The sequence below is a fragment of the Nyctereutes procyonoides genome, unplaced genomic scaffold, assembly GCF_905146905.1.
Source record: "Nyctereutes procyonoides isolate TBG_1078 unplaced genomic scaffold, NYPRO_anot_genome, whole genome shotgun sequence".
NCBI classification, from domain to species: domain Eukaryota; kingdom Metazoa; phylum Chordata; class Mammalia; order Carnivora; family Canidae; genus Nyctereutes; species Nyctereutes procyonoides.
The window spans coordinates 7,998,121-8,013,510 of record NW_026575131.1 but is presented as its reverse complement, the minus strand read 5'-3'; the positions used below and the strand labels follow the sequence as shown (position 1 = coordinate 8,013,510).

The window sequence follows — 15,390 nt, the reverse complement described above, 5'->3', positions numbered from 1 at the left end:
CATGTGTGCATTCCTGTGACCATCACCAAGGAGATCCATGACAAAGATCCTATCCCTATGCCATCCCTCTTATTTTATTTTTAAGATTTTATTTATTTATTCATGAGAGACACACAGAGAGAAGCAGAGATATAGGCAGAGGGAGAAGCAGGCTCCCTGTGGGGAGACTGATGTGGAACTCGACCCCAGGACCCTGGGATCATGACCTGAGCCTAAGGCAGATGCTTAATCCCTGAGCCACCCAGGTGCCCCCACCACCCTTTTGCTGTCACCTTCTTTTCCACCCCTTCCCAGGTCCTGACTACCAGTAATCTGTTCTCTATCTTTACATTGTCATTTCAAGCCTGTTATATAAGTGGAATCATATGGTACGTGAAACCTTTGAAGACTAGCTTCTTTTCACTCGGCATAATCTCCTCAAGGTCCAGGCAAGTCGTTGTGTGTGTCAATAGCTTGTCCTTTTTCCTTGGTGAGTAGTAGTCCATGCTATGGATGGACTGTCCCTTGTGATCTCAATTTAGGTTCAGCCACATGAAACTGCTATTTTTGTAAGTCAAAATGGTAGATTCCAAGTAGTTTAACCTTATGTACGCATGTGTGTATGTGCAGTGCTGCTTTGCATGTTGAAAACCTCATGTAAGGAGACTGTAATATTCTTCTAAGCCTTGTTTATTCAAATGTAAGTACATTTTGAGAATCACCTGTGTTTATGGCACTAGTTCTTTCCTACTGCTCGATTGATTCCATTCTATGACTAAGCCGCTGTTTACTTTTCCTCTTTTCCTTCTTTCCACTCACTGATTTGGTCCTCTGCCAGCTGCTGGGCTGCATGAACACAACCTCACCCTCACCCTTGGGGTCTCAGTGAAATCACTGACCACCTCTGCTCTAGCAACTCTCACTTCCTTGGTGGTGGCTTGAACGTGAGCTGTTTCATGCTTCTGTGCTTTTGCCTCTGCTGTTCCTTCCCTCTTTCCCTGCCAGGCAAATTCCTCCTTGCTTTTTTAAGTGCCAGCTCAAATATCTCTGTGTCTTTGAATACTGCTTACTCCCCTCTGAGTAAACAGTTATTGTATTCTTTTCCTCTCTAGTTTCTCAGGATCAGCCCAGCACACAGTAGGCATTTACTAATTGTTGGCTGGATGGTTCCATGCAGACCAGAGTGGTGGGAGAGGCACAGATTAACAGGCAAGAACAAGACACCTCCATATGAGCTAATGGCAGGATTAGCCGGAGGTTGTGGGAGGTTCATATTGGCAGGTGAACTCACGTCCCACCTGTATCCCCGCACATGTGCATATCTCCTTGCATAAAATTACAATGCAGCATCTCGGGTGGAGGTGGCTTTGGGAATGGCAAAAGTCACTGCAGATAAACCCAAACCCCAGAGAGATTTAGAAGAGGAATATCTACCTACAAACATGTCTGTGCTACCAACTCCCAAGAGCCCCCTTCTATTAGTGGCTTTTTGTGGGTCTCAGACCAGCCTTGTCCAGAACTCTGCATCCTCACCCTCAGCTTCCATCATACTGCTCAAAAGGACTTCCCAGACAGGCAGAAGGTGGGGTCAGGAAGATTCTGGCATGGACCAGCCGTGTAGGCAACAGGACAGTGATTGGACATAGCTCTGGCCTGTTCCCATGCCATACAGAACTATGTCTCCAGCACCACCGGCCTTGGAAGGCTCCCCACTCCTGAGCTCTTTGGTGGGATTAGATTTGGGAGCAAAGAAACTTTTGGTGCAGCCTCCCATTTCTCATGTTTGCAAAAATAAATTTGAAGCACTTCCCTTTGTCTCTGTAGTATGGTGTTATGTTGTGCTTTAAGAAACTATGTATTTATTTACTTCTACTTTTTTAAAAAACGTTTGTTTATTTACTAGAGTGAGAGTGCAAGTGTACATGCAGGGGGAGGGGCAGAAGGTGAGGGAGAGAGAGAATCCTACACAGACTCCCCACTGAGCACAACCCCAAGATCACGACCTGAGCCGAAATCAAGAGTTGGACACTCAAACTTCTGAGCCACCCAGGCGCCCCTATTTACTTACTTTTAATTTTTCCTACATTTTTATAATTAACCTTCCGGTGATTTCCAGAATTTTATTTCTTTTCCACAATAGTTTTTCTCTCCTCTCCATTAATGAAAGAAAATGACAACATGGAGGACTTAAATAAAAATGCCTAATTACTTACTAGCACAAGAGAGCTGAGCAGAATACCCGGCATTTTATTATCCTCTGTGAAATATTTTAATTTTCTTCTAAAAGGATTTCAAACAATCCATGGTTGCAAATGGCAGAGCTGCCTCCTACGTAATTCAATTTGTTTCCATGAACTTGAGCTCCGAGATTGCCTACGTGCATTACTAAGAAGCAGGGGCCCACCCCTATTCTCTTCTGTTTTGTTTTGTTTTTGTTTTTGTTTTTTTAAATCTTGACAAACCCAGAGGTTTTGCTATTGCTGTAGACTTTCCAAGAGCCTTTCTATCTCTAGGGCTCTGATTCTGTAAGGGAATTAAGGCATCAGTATTGTTTCAGTTTTAATGGACAGGAAGCAAGCCCAGAAGGGAAGTGACTTGTTCATGGTCACAGACCTGTGGAGGGGCAGGCCTGGGGCTGTCCCCAGGCCCCTCGGCTCCCAGTGCAGAGCTTCATCCAGCACATTTCCCTGTGAGGTTCTGAGCCCTTTGGGAACGTGGGATGCAGCCACCAGGCATAATTTTGAGAGGACAGTTCATGTTCCTGTTTGGGGTGCTGGGGGTAAATAGAGCGAAGAGCAAGGAATGATGATGACCAGAAGAGCCACAAGTTATAAATAACATCTGCAAAAATAAGATGAAACAAGCACAGCTAGGGGTGCCTGGGTGGCTCAGTCGGTTAAGCATCCAACTCTTGATCTTAGCTCAGGTCTTGATCTCAGGGTCATGAGTTCATTCCCCAAATTGGGCTCCATGCTGGGTGTACAGTCAACTTTAAAAAAAGGGGTAACTAGCCTGTACCACCTCACACTCATTAGGATGGCTACTATAAAAAGCAAAAGAGGGGCGCCTGGGCATCTCACCTGGTTGAGTGTCTGCTTTTGGCTCAGGTCATGATCCCAGGGTCCTGAGATTGAGACCTGCACTGGGCTCCCTGCCCAGTGGGGAGGCTGCTTCTCCCTCTGCCTCTCCCCCTGCTCATGCTTACTCTTTCTGAGATAAGTAAATAAAATCTTTAAAAAATAATTATAAAAAGCAAAAACAGAAAACAAGCATTGGTGAGGGGGTGAAGATATTACTACACTTTGTGCTGTGGGTGGGAAAGTAACATGGTGCAGCTGCTGTGGAGAATAGTGTGGTGGTTCCTCAACAAATTAAACATGGAATTACCATATAATCCAGCATCCCACTTCTGGGTATATACCCAAAAGAATTGGAAGCAGGAACTTAAAAAGATATTTGAATATCTATGTTCATTGCAGGATTACTCACAAAAGCCAAGAGGTGGGAGCACAATCCAAATGTCCATTGGCAAATGAATGGATAAAGGGACGTGTGGTCTATACATGTGAGGAATATTATCCAGCCTTAAAGTGGAAGGAAATTCTAACATATGTGACAACATGGATAAACCCTGATGACATTATAAGTGAAATAAACCAGTCACAAAAGGACAGACACTGTATAATTCCACCTGTATCATGTACCTAGAAAAGCCAGATTCATAAAAATAGAAAGTAGGATGATGGGTAGCAGGGGCTGGTCATGGGGGAGGGGGGAATGGGGAGTTAGTGTCTGATGGGACAGAGTTTCAGTTTGGAAAGATGAAAAATTCTGGGATGGATGGTGGGGATGGTCACACAATGTGAATGTACTTAATGCCACTTAAAAACATTTCAAATGATTCATTTGATGTTACAGGTATTTTATTACTAAAGACCCTCTGAAAGTCCCCCCAAACAACCCAACAACTGTAGCATAGTAAACTGCAGCATCTGCAATATGATGATGTTTCTAGGAGTGCATTGGAAAACAACTTTCTGCTGAGTGGTCGTCTCTGGTGGCCTAGCCTGGTCCTCCTCACCCCCCAAAGGCAGGCACTGTCAGGGAGCCACCCTGAAAACCGGATGAACCACCAGTCAGCTTAACAGCAGTAGCACTGGCCACCATTTGAATGTTAACTCTGCCCCCTTCTTTCCTGGGCTTGTCACATGCATGGTCTGGTTGTACCCCCACAGTTCCCTGAGAGGCCAGCTATGAGTATTCTTACTTCACAGCTGTGTGCAGGGGAGGCCCAGAGAGATGAGGTCACGCTGTAGTAAGTGGCCCACCTAGGATTTGGCCCTAGTGTTCTCAGCTCTGAGCCCACAGCACAGGTTCTCCCCATAGCCTTGCCTGACTCCATCAGCACTGGAGATCTTTGGTTAACTAGGGAACTGGTTGACCATTGATTTAGAGTTTAAGGGGGTAGGGGGTGGGATGTGTCTGTCTCACTTATCTTTGTGTCCTACTACGGAGTAACCAATGAATATGCAATGACTAAATGAATAATTCTGTGCTTGTGTGTGTAGGGTGCTGCCAATGGGAGGCCAGATGGGGCGGAACTCTGGCCTCCACAATTGTGATCTAAAGGTCTCCCTCCCCAGGAGCTTCTCAGTGCTAGGCCTCCTGAGGAACATGATGTAGCAGAGCCATGAGATCTTCCCCAGTGGCTGAGAAGGCAGGTCAGTGTGACTGCCTAGGACAACAGAGCAGGATAGGTTGAGACCCCCTGGGGAGACATACTCCTGGAAAGCAGACTCCTTAGGGACCTTCCCAGGCTCAGCAGCGCATTGTGTGTGCGTGTGCATATGTGTGGTATATGGAGTGGTATGTATATGGTAAGTGTATGCAGTTGTATGTGTGTGGTGTGTATGCAGGTGTATGAGTGTAGTGTATGTGTGTGGTCTGTGCAATTGTATGTGTATGGTGGCTCCCTGCCAGTGCCTGCCTTTCGGGGGTGAGGAGGACCAGGCTAGGCCACCAGAGATGACCACTCAGCAGAAAGTTGTTTTCCAATGCACTCCTAGAAACATCATCATATTGCAGATGCTGCAGTTTACTATACTATGGTTGTTGGGTTGTTTGGGGGGACTTTCAGAGGTCTTTAGTAATAAAATACCTGTAACATCAAATGAATCATTTGAAATGTTTTTATGTGACATTTTTAAGTGTGTGTATATGCCGTTGTGTGTTTGGTGTATGTGTGTGGTATGTGAGTGCCATGTACGTGTGTGGTATGTGCATGCATGTAGATGTATGTGTATGTGTGCATGGTGTATGTGTGGTGTGTGTGATGTGGTATGTGTATCTGTGTGGTGTGTGCAATTGTATGTGTATGGTGTGTGTATATGCAGTTGTGTGTGTGTGCATAGGCAGTTGTGTGTGTGGAGTGTGAGTGCAATGTATGTGTGTAGTGTGTGTATGTGTGTATATATGTGCATGGTCTGTGTGTGGTGTGGTATGTATATGTGTGTGTGGTGTGTGCAATTGTACGTGTATGGTGTGTGTGTATATGCAGTTGTGTGTGCATGAGCAGTTGTGTGTGTGTGGTGTGTGAGTATGGTGTATGTGTGTGGTGTGTGTGTACATGCCCAATGCAGGGTGTCAAGGTATGATGTAGGGATTAACAGCTCTGTTAAAAATCCAAATTCCCTATTTGGGATTATTTGCTTTAAGCTCTTCTCCCAGAGATGATGTTTGCAAAGACAAAACAAAACAACCAAAACAGTTGTTGAATTCAACACATAGGTCCTTGCCATTTCACATATCAGAACTACAGCCCACCCCACTTCCCCAAATTAGCATCCTGCAAAGTCACCTCCAGAGTATTCCGCACCTTTTGGCATGGCACCCCTGGCTTGGCCAGAACCCACTCTCAGAGTGTGGCTTGACTTGGGGACTTTAAGGCTCATTGGAATATTGGAATATTCAATGGAGCCCTGGGTTTGGAGCCAGGAGATCTGAGTTCAAAGGTTGGCTCTCTGCTTCCTGGAGTCCCTCAAGTTCTAAGACTTATGGGAAATACATTTAAGCAGCTCATTCCTGCCTTTGAGGGTTACTGGGGCTCTCTGGGGTAAGGCAGCATCACAGCCACCTCAGCTTAGGAATGGGTTACACTGAGGACCTGGGGTTTCTAATTAGGTGCAGTGTGGCTTATTTATTTAGGAAGACCAGCCTGCCAGGAAAACCTTTTTTGCTCTTTCTCCTGAACCACTTCAGAGGCGCTAGGGAGATTTGTTTTTCTCTCGACAGTTTATACATTCAGAAATATACCATAAACTTCCAGCAATTCTGCTCCACAAGTCCCCATCCTCAGCTTAATAATTCAAATGTTAACTGCAGTATCAACCTACTTTCAAAGAGGTCTCATAAAATATAAAATTAAGATATGCTTGGGTGGTTTCAGCAGAACGTACATAGTTGGACAAGCAGAATATTTTCCCAAGAAAGCACAAGGCCTCAAATTCTGAGGAAGGAGGTATTTCCATCTTAAAGCTTAATAATTCAAATGTTAACTGCAGTATCAACCTACTTTCAAAGATGTCTCATAAAATATAAAATTAAGATCTGCTTGGGTGGTTTCAGCACCCAACTATGTACACAGAATGTACATAGTTGGACAAGGAGAATATTTTCCCAAGAAAGCACAAGGCCTCAAAAGTCTGAGGAAGGAGGTATTTCCATCTTAAAGCTCAGATGTGGTTCTGAGGGCGATGGAAAGAAGCTAGTAGAAGTTTTGATGTTCAAAGGGTCGGAGACAACAAAGGAAATCTGAGGGTGTGCCAGGATTTCTGAGACAGGGGAGCAATTTCTGACTCAGGGATGATTCACACAGCTTCTCCTGGAGGGCAAGTTTAGTTCCTAATGATCAGAAATAAGATGGGAAAGAAGAAAGCTTGCCATCCTCAGAAGTGATGGGGTATAGGGTTGAGGCTGGCCCTCTGGGAGGACCTTTCTGGACCACTTTTCCTGGCATCCCTACCAGCAGCCTTAGCCTCACACCACTCTCCACCCCTGCCTGGGGTAGTTTTGCTGAGTGCCATGAACAGAATCCTTTCAAGGGTTTATTGGATGCCACCTAGCTGCCCCTCTACAACCCCTGGTCTTGACTCTTGTCATTCCAGCCCCAGAGAAATGCTCAGGCCACAGATCATCTGAACGAGTCATGGATCTTCAGGTCTCTGGGCCTTGGCAGTGTTGTGCCCTTGCCTGGAATGACCTTGTGCCCTTGCTTCCATGGTGAACTCCAAAATTTTCTGGGTTCAACTGTGCCACTTGGTGGTCAGGAGCAATCCTGGGAAGGTGATTTGATGTTTCTGCAGCTCAGTGTTTTTAGCTGTAAGATGGACACAGTCATATTTGCCTCAATTCCCTGGCAGGGATGTGGAGGGTCAAACAAGACAATGACCAGCAAAATAAGCTACAGAGGATAAAGCTCAGAAATAATAATAGAAGTAATAAGAGTAATAACTAATGCAGTCTGAGCACTTGCTACATGTCAGGTACTGTGCCGGGAGCTCCACACATATTTTATCATCTGACCTTCATAGAAGCCCTGAAGCTGCCTTCAGGCAAAGGTGCAGCTGCATGAGTTGGGCAGGAAGAGGTGGTGAGCTGTATGGGCTCTGGGTTGGACAGACCTGGGTTCTCATCCTGGCTCTTATCTACTCTGGAACTCCGAGCACGGTTTTTCACTTCTTCTCCCAGCTTCAGGGTCCAATCTATGAATTAGAGATGTGATGGGGTTGTTGTACAAGGGGTACGTGGGGTAAGCACTTAGCAATGATCCTTACTAAGTGAATGTCGGCAATTAGGATTAATTATACGTGCACTTTACAGATTTGCAGATTGGAAAACAGAAGCTCAAAGAGGTTAAGTAACTTGCTCAGGTTCACACAGGTGGTAAGTGCTGGAGATGAGGTTTGAACCTTGGTTTGTTTGACTTCAGAGCCAAACCTCATTGCTTCTTGAAGTGGGTGTCGGGACATCTGGATTCCAGCTTCAGTAGCCCACAGGGTGACCGAACACGAGTCCCTTCCTATTTCTGGGTCGCAGGTTAAAGTGAGGAGGCTGGACCAGAGGGTCTCTAAGGTGTGTGAATTCATGTAGGTGACATCCGCACAACCTTTCCTTGCAAATACTCGGGTAGGTTTTTGTTTGTTTGTTTTTGATTTTTAAAGAATGAAAAGTGCTAGCTAATTGGGAGGTCTCAGTTAGTGTAAACTAGAAAGCTGGGGTAGCTGCAGAAGAGATCAGCTCAGTATGCTGGAGGAACGGACTGAGCACTGGTATTGGCCATGGGACCAGAGGTGGGGCCGACACCTGCCTCTTGCTGCCACAAGAACAGGAAGGTAGAACATAGAGATAGTCCTTTCCTGAGCATCTTATTAATTCATATTCACCCATCTACTGCCCACATATTTAACCACTCATCCACACATCCATTCAACCATCTACCCATCCATCACCTACCCACCCATCCATCCGTCTTCCTACCTACCTTTATCTCATTGATTATCTATTTATACATTTATTCACCAAATCAATTCACTTACTTCACCCACCCAACCAGTACTTCCCAAGAGCTATGCCTGGGGGAACAGAGATGACTCAAATGTGTTTCTCACTCTCAAAAAGCCCACGTCGTCTATGTCAGACAATAAGAAGACATGGAAGAGTCAGTGCCCTCATGGAGAGGAAATAGCCCCGTTCAAGGTCTGATTTCCCAGGTCAGGTTCAGTTCTCGAACAAAGCTGACAGGTAGTGTGGTGTGGGGAGGACACTGCATGCCTTTACCTGTCTTGTGTGGCTTAGAAAGTCCTATAGTCTAGATTTCCTAGCCTGGTTTGGAGGTTGGCTAGACCTACTCTGGACCAAGCAGCCCCTGACTCTTCTTAGGAGTCTCTGGGCCTGGAAAGTCCCTCAGAGACCTTTTGCCCTATATAGCTGGCAGGCCTTGGCTGTGAACCTGACTCTCTGGACCCCAGGCCTTCCAAGGCCACCTTATGCTAACGATGTTGTAGGACTGGTTTCAGTGACTGAGAACCTGGTCTGGACACCCTACTCAACAGCTGGCTTTGGAGTATCTATGAGTTGGCTTTGCCACTAGTTGGCTGTGTGAATTTGGGTAAGACCCTTTGCTTCTGCTATTGACTGTTAGCCTCTGCATTGCTACAGATGGAATCCCTTTTTAAAAGATGATTATATTGCTGAATAATGACAACACTAACAATACTTGGTGCTGAATATGAGCCAGGCATTGTGTGAAGCACTTTGCACTTACTAACTCATTTCACCCTCACAATAATCCTATCCTATCATTTTCACCAGGAAGCTGAGGCACAGAGAGGTTAATTAACTTGTTTGCACTCATATAGCTATAGAGGGATTTGAATCCAGGTTGTCCGGCTCCAGAGTATGAGCTTTAACAACTATGCCATCATACCGGGGGACTCTGTTGTTCTTTCTATGCTGATGACCATCACCCCCAGCAAGGAGAACCATGTGGCCAAGGGGCTTGCAGGAGAGACCCAGAAAGAAGAGGCACAGGAGTCCTAGGATCATGGGACCCTGGTGCCTGAGAGGTAAGTGACTTAGCCTGATTACAAACCAAGGATCCCAATTCCTGGGCCCTGACCCCTCTCCAGTCTCAACAGATACACCTCCCCAGGTAGACTAGCTGAGCCCTGTCCCTTAAGCCACGTAGACACAACCAACATCCAGAAATGAGATTTTAGCTTTGAGGCTGGTGCTATGTAACACTGCCTAATTGAGATGTTTCCTCAGCTCTCCTGGCAGATCCCAGAACTGCTTTTTACTGTGATTATATAATCTACATCTCAATCCAAACCCACCTCACAGGGCTCTGCCCCCGAGGCTGCCCCATCGCCCGAAGCCAGCTCTGGGAGTTGCCCTGTTCCCCTCTTTGCCACATCTGCAGGACAAGATCATTAACAGAATCTCAGTTATTTTAGGAAGGCCTGGGGAACAGAATCAAACATTGCTGATCTCCCTTGATTCCCAAATTGGGACAGGCGTAGGGGCGGGGTGGGAAGAAGACAAAACATCGTCATTTCTGACGAACCCCAGGGTTCTCTATTACCCGTGTGCATGCGTCTTCCTGACCTACTTTCCCCTTTCCTCCGTGTGCCTCCCTCAGCCTACAGCTCCGGGGTGATTTGGGCAGCTGCTCAGCCCTGGACAGTGCAGTTCTTGCAACCCCAGTGTCTGGAGGCAGAAGCTGCCTCCTCCCCCTTCTCCCACCAGCCCTCAGCCCCTCACTGATGAGTCATGCTCTCCTTCCCATTTGGATAAAGCTGCCAGCAGTTCCCACAACCCAACCTGACAGTGATGCTTCAAGCTGCCTTGGGGGCAGAAGGGAGAGGTCAGGGCTAGGGCACATTTGGGAGGTAAGCAAAAAAGCCCAGCTGCTCACCCAGCTGCTCCCACTACAGAAATGCCCTACATCTGGATGCCAACTGACCTCTGGATGGGCAATTCTGTGTTTCTCTTCATCCAAGTGCTGGTTAATTACAAAAAGGCCATCTGTGCTTCTAAACCAAACAGGGATTACAGCATGAGTCTACTGCAGCTTAGCTGAGACAGGAATATGAGAATTTTTCTCATTGAAACTTGTGATACTCCTACTATTACTAACAATAACAACATCATTGGTGGTAGGTCATTTGTGAAAATGGCCACAATTAGTTCTCTCTCTAAATCAATGCCTTTTGCAATGTGATCTTGTACCTCCTTCCATCAAGAGACGGAGTCTATTTCCCCATTCCCAAATCTGCATAGGCCTCTTGGCTTGCAGTGACCAATGTAGTCTAAATGCATTTGGCTAAATGCAGCAGCAAAATGACAATGTGAACAAGCCCAGACTAGCCTGCTGGAAGAGGTGGGACCATGGAAAGCCAAGATGAACCATCCCAGCTGAGGACATCCCAGACCAGCCTACGTTGCTGCTGAGGTCAGCAGAGCTGTCCCCATGAGCCACCACAGATGCAGATGCATTAGGGAATCCCACTGAGAACCAAAGAACCACCCAGCTGAGCCCAGCCTGAAGGGCCGACTCACAGAATTGTGAGCTAAATACACAGTTTGGTTTTGAGCTGCCAAGTTTTGAAGTACAATACTTGCTGCTTACTCTCAGGGGATACAATTCAACACCCCCAAGGGGTTGTCCAAAACTGTGGGTAGTACCAAACCCTATGTATACTATGTTTTTTCCTAGATATGCATATCCATGATAACATTTAATTTATAAATTAGGCAAAGTAAGAGATTAACAACTGATTAATAACTGATAATAGAACAGAATGATTATTACAATACACTGTAGTAAAAGTTATGTGAATAACTTTTGTTCCCTCTCTTGTTCTTATGTGAGATGATAAAATGCCTATGTAATGAGATGCAGGGAGGGGAATGATACAGTGTGTGCCATAGCACTAGACTACTCTCCACCTTCTGACGTTGTTTCAGAAGAAGGGTCATCTGCTACGGGACTGAGGTTGACTACAGGTGATTGAAAGTGCAGACAAGAGGGACTACTATAATTATGTAGCAAAAGGCAACTAATAAAAAGTGAATTTTTGGTAAGGGGATTAATGACAACATCTAAACGAAGAGAATTAACATTTTTTTCCCATATAAACATCATTGCTAAATCAAAGAGAAACAAGTTGCTTACTATACAATCACCCCAAAATACATCAGCAGGATTCAAACATATGAATCATGTCACTCAATCTGCCCGGTTACCTGTGTGTCACCCCATGGATGTTGTTCCCTCTGGCAGAGGCTGCACCACTCACCAGAATCTTGGTGGTGTAGGCGCTGTTGATGGCAATGGCATTGACGAGCAGCTCCATGGTCTTAGCATTGATGGAGCTGGGGTCAGGGATCTCCTTGTAGTGGACATCGCCAACATAAGCCTGCACGACTGTCATGCGATTGGTGGTCAGTGTGCCTGTCTTGTCTGAGCAGATGGCGGTGGCATTGCCCATGGTCTCACAGGCGTCCAGGTGGCGTACCAGGTTGTTGTCTTTCATCATTTTCTGGGGGAAGGGGTAGATGAGAGGGTGACAGTGAGGAGAGGGTGCTGGGAGGCCAGGGATCCAGGGGGTGAGGTGGGGCACTGGGGAAGCATGCAGTAAGTGGGGCAGAGCTGCTGCAGTCTGCTCCTGGGCTTCCCACATGTGGAAAGGACATGGGTTGCTGTGGCCTCAGACATTGGGGCTCCTTGTGTGTGCAGTCTTTTCCTGTGCTTTCATTATTTGAACTACTTAAAAGATTTGATTAATTGACTTTATTAATTTGGATTACAGCAGTAATCTGTATTCCTTATGGAAAAAATAGGGAGAAGGGTGACAAATTAAGATTGGGTCCTTAACAGTGACCTCAAATATTTTTCTCTTACACCCTAACAGAAATCACCATTCCTTATCTGGTTATGGGTTTTTCTAAAATGTACCATCTTTTGCTGGTGCCTGGTTCTTTCTTTCTTTCTTTCTTTCTTTCTTTCTTTCTTTCTTTCTTTCTTTCTTTCTTTCTTTCTTTCTTTCTCTTTCCTTTTTAAAAAGATTTTATTTATTTATTCATGAGAGACACAGAGAAAGAGGCAGAGACATAGGCAGAGGGAGAAGCAGACTCTCTGCAGGGAGCCTGATGTGGGGCTTGATCCCAGGACCCTGGGATCACACCCTCAGCCAAAGGCAGATGCTCAACCTACTAAGCCACCCTGGTGCCTGGTTTTCAATGTCATTTTGGTCCCACCAAAAAGAAATAAATTTAGGATAGATATATGTGTTTATAGACATAGGACAGTATCTGGAAAAATGTCAAAACATTAGTGTCATTATTTCTGGGTAGTAGAATTACAGGAGATTTTTATTGACTTCTTTTAAAACAATCTACAGATTCTAAAAAAATCTATAGATTCTTTTTTTTTCTGATTTGAATACATATTATACCTCATATAATATACCTCAAATATGTATTTGAATACATATTATACCTCATATAATACAAATCACAAATTTCTTTTCAATATAGATATGCAAAAAAGAAAAATCAGCCATAATGCCATCACCCAGAATGGGGACAGCTTACATACTAACATCTTTTTTTAAATCTATAACAAAAATGAAATCCTACCAAACATATGATTATGAATTTTCTTGTATTTGCCTTCCTCTCTGTCTTTCCAGCTCCACTCCTAGCTTCTTTGAGGTTCTCAAGCAAGTCATGCAAATGACGTAATTCTCAAGGAACTGCCACTCTTAATACAGGCCCTGCTGACACAGTGACCCTATCTGGCAAGGAGGGACATGAAAAGTTGCTAGTGGCTGAATTAGGCATAGTTCTAGTCTGTTCCTAGGAATCTGATTTCCTTTATTCTTGCTCCTCATTATAACAATTCTTTATAAAAAGGGCAAAAAAAAAAGAGTGCAATTAAAATAATTTGAATAGCAGTTCATATTACTAAGAAATGAGTAGTGGTAGAATTATATGCTATTGCAGATCTCTCTTATTATAACCTGTGATAACAGGAACACTTAATGTATGTTGAGCAGATGAACAATAGCAATCTGCAACACACTTTGTGGTTTGCAAAATTCTTCGAAGCTTATTTTCTTGTCTTATGTGACAAGAGGCCTGTGAAATCTTTGAGGATTGTGGTCATCCACTTTGGCAACTGAAAAAGCCATGGTCAAGTGATTTGACCAGGATCACACACCTAATGAAGGGTAAAGCTGAGACCAAAGCCCAGCTCTGTTTAATTTCACAGCCTAGATCATTCCACTGGGTCTCTGCCCATCTGTACTCTCAGAAGAGTGTTCATCTGTTAGGCTTAAGAATATAAGGGTGGTTACTGAGCACTGGTAATGTGGCTGGTCTGACATGAAATGTATGTGTAAAATATGTGCCAGATTCTGAAGACTTGTTATGAAAAAAGAAATGTAAAATATCTCACTAGTGATTTTTATATTGATTACATGTTGCTAATAATTTGGACATAATAGGTAAATTATATTATTAAAATTAATGTCATCTATTTCTTTTTACTTTCTTTTTAACATGACTACTAGGAAATTTAAAATAACACATATGGCTCACATTGTGTCTCTGAGTATCATCTCTGTTCTTTTGATGGTGGCTCCCGGGGTAGGTACACTAGGCTCAGAAAGGGAAGAGTTTGCCTCTCCCGGGTTGGGGTGCTGTACTAAGTTTATCAAGTGACTGTATAAGTAACACTACCTAAGACAGCTGAAGGCACGAGGTGCCAGAGATGCAAACTGCAGAAGGTGGAAAGGCCTAAAAAGATCTCTACATGATCCCCCCAGCTACTTCTGTGTGACTTTCAAGACACCATGAGCTCAGCTGGGTGGCCATGGGGGTCCCAACTCATGGCTGTGTGAGAATCTCCATCTCTGGGCTCTAGGGCCCCCAAGCTGCATTGTGTTGTGACCTGCTTGGGCTTTGGTTTGTGGGATGGAGTTTCTTCAAGAACCCTAAAACAAGCAGATGATAAGGGCCATATCCTTTACCCAGAGCTGCCACTTTCTGGCACTTGCCTAGAGATCTCTTTTCTGTATGAAATTACATCGGTGAGCCCAGTCCAAATTCCAGTTTGGAAACTGATGCTTGCCGTGCCCTCAGGCAGCTCTGCCAACATCTTGGAGCCAATGACTTGTCTAGAAACATGCCCAGGACTCTGTCCTAGCAGGGACATACTGGTATCAGGGGCTTTGGGGACCAGGAGCACGGAGCCCTGCCCTCTAAGTTGGGAAAACCATGGGGCCAAGGGAAGAGAATGAGGCCGTGCTGTGAGCCAAGCCTGAAGCACCTATTGAGATACTCAGCCCAGTGTTCCGGCTCTATGGATGGCCCAGGAACTGGAGGCGTTGGGGCTCTGCCCTCTGGGGAGCACTAGGAATACCATCCCCTCACAGACCCAAGCGTCCACAGTCAGATTTCATGGGCTAACACCCTTCATTAAATTGCATTTATTTATTTATTTATTTATTATTTATTTATTCTTTTGAGGATTTTATTTATTTATTCATGAGAGACAGAGAGAGAGAGGCAAATACAGAGGCAGAGGGAGAAGCTCCCCTGTGGGGAGCCTGATGTGGGGACTTAATCCCAAGACTTCAGGATCACGACCTGAGCCAAAGGCAGATGCTCAACCACTGAGCCACCCAGGCGTCCCTAAGCTTATTTCTTCTTAACTTTAGGGAGCAACCTCTGAGATTAGTTGTTGAAGCACCATGGCTTCCACAGGGCTTTGACCACAGGCTTCTACTCACATTTGGTGGGTGGGATGGAGATGGGTTTGCGCCTGCATAGTGATGTCTGCTTTTT

At 45.0% G+C, this 15,390-nt stretch overlaps 1 protein-coding gene across 3 annotated transcripts in view; it reads right to left on the bottom strand.

Moving 5' to 3' along the window:
* The window catches only part of ATP2B2 (ATPase plasma membrane Ca2+ transporting 2), a 375,363-nt gene that overhangs the window by 35,707 nt on the left and 324,266 nt on the right, over nt 1-15,390 (bottom strand). For all 3 annotated transcript variants that reach the window (XM_055344601.1, XM_055344599.1, XM_055344600.1), the window contains one exon: nt 11,838-12,080. In XM_055344601.1, the coding sequence (XP_055200576.1) occupies nt 11,838-12,080 (243 nt within the window). The remainder of the gene's footprint in view (nt 1-11,837; nt 12,081-15,390) is intronic.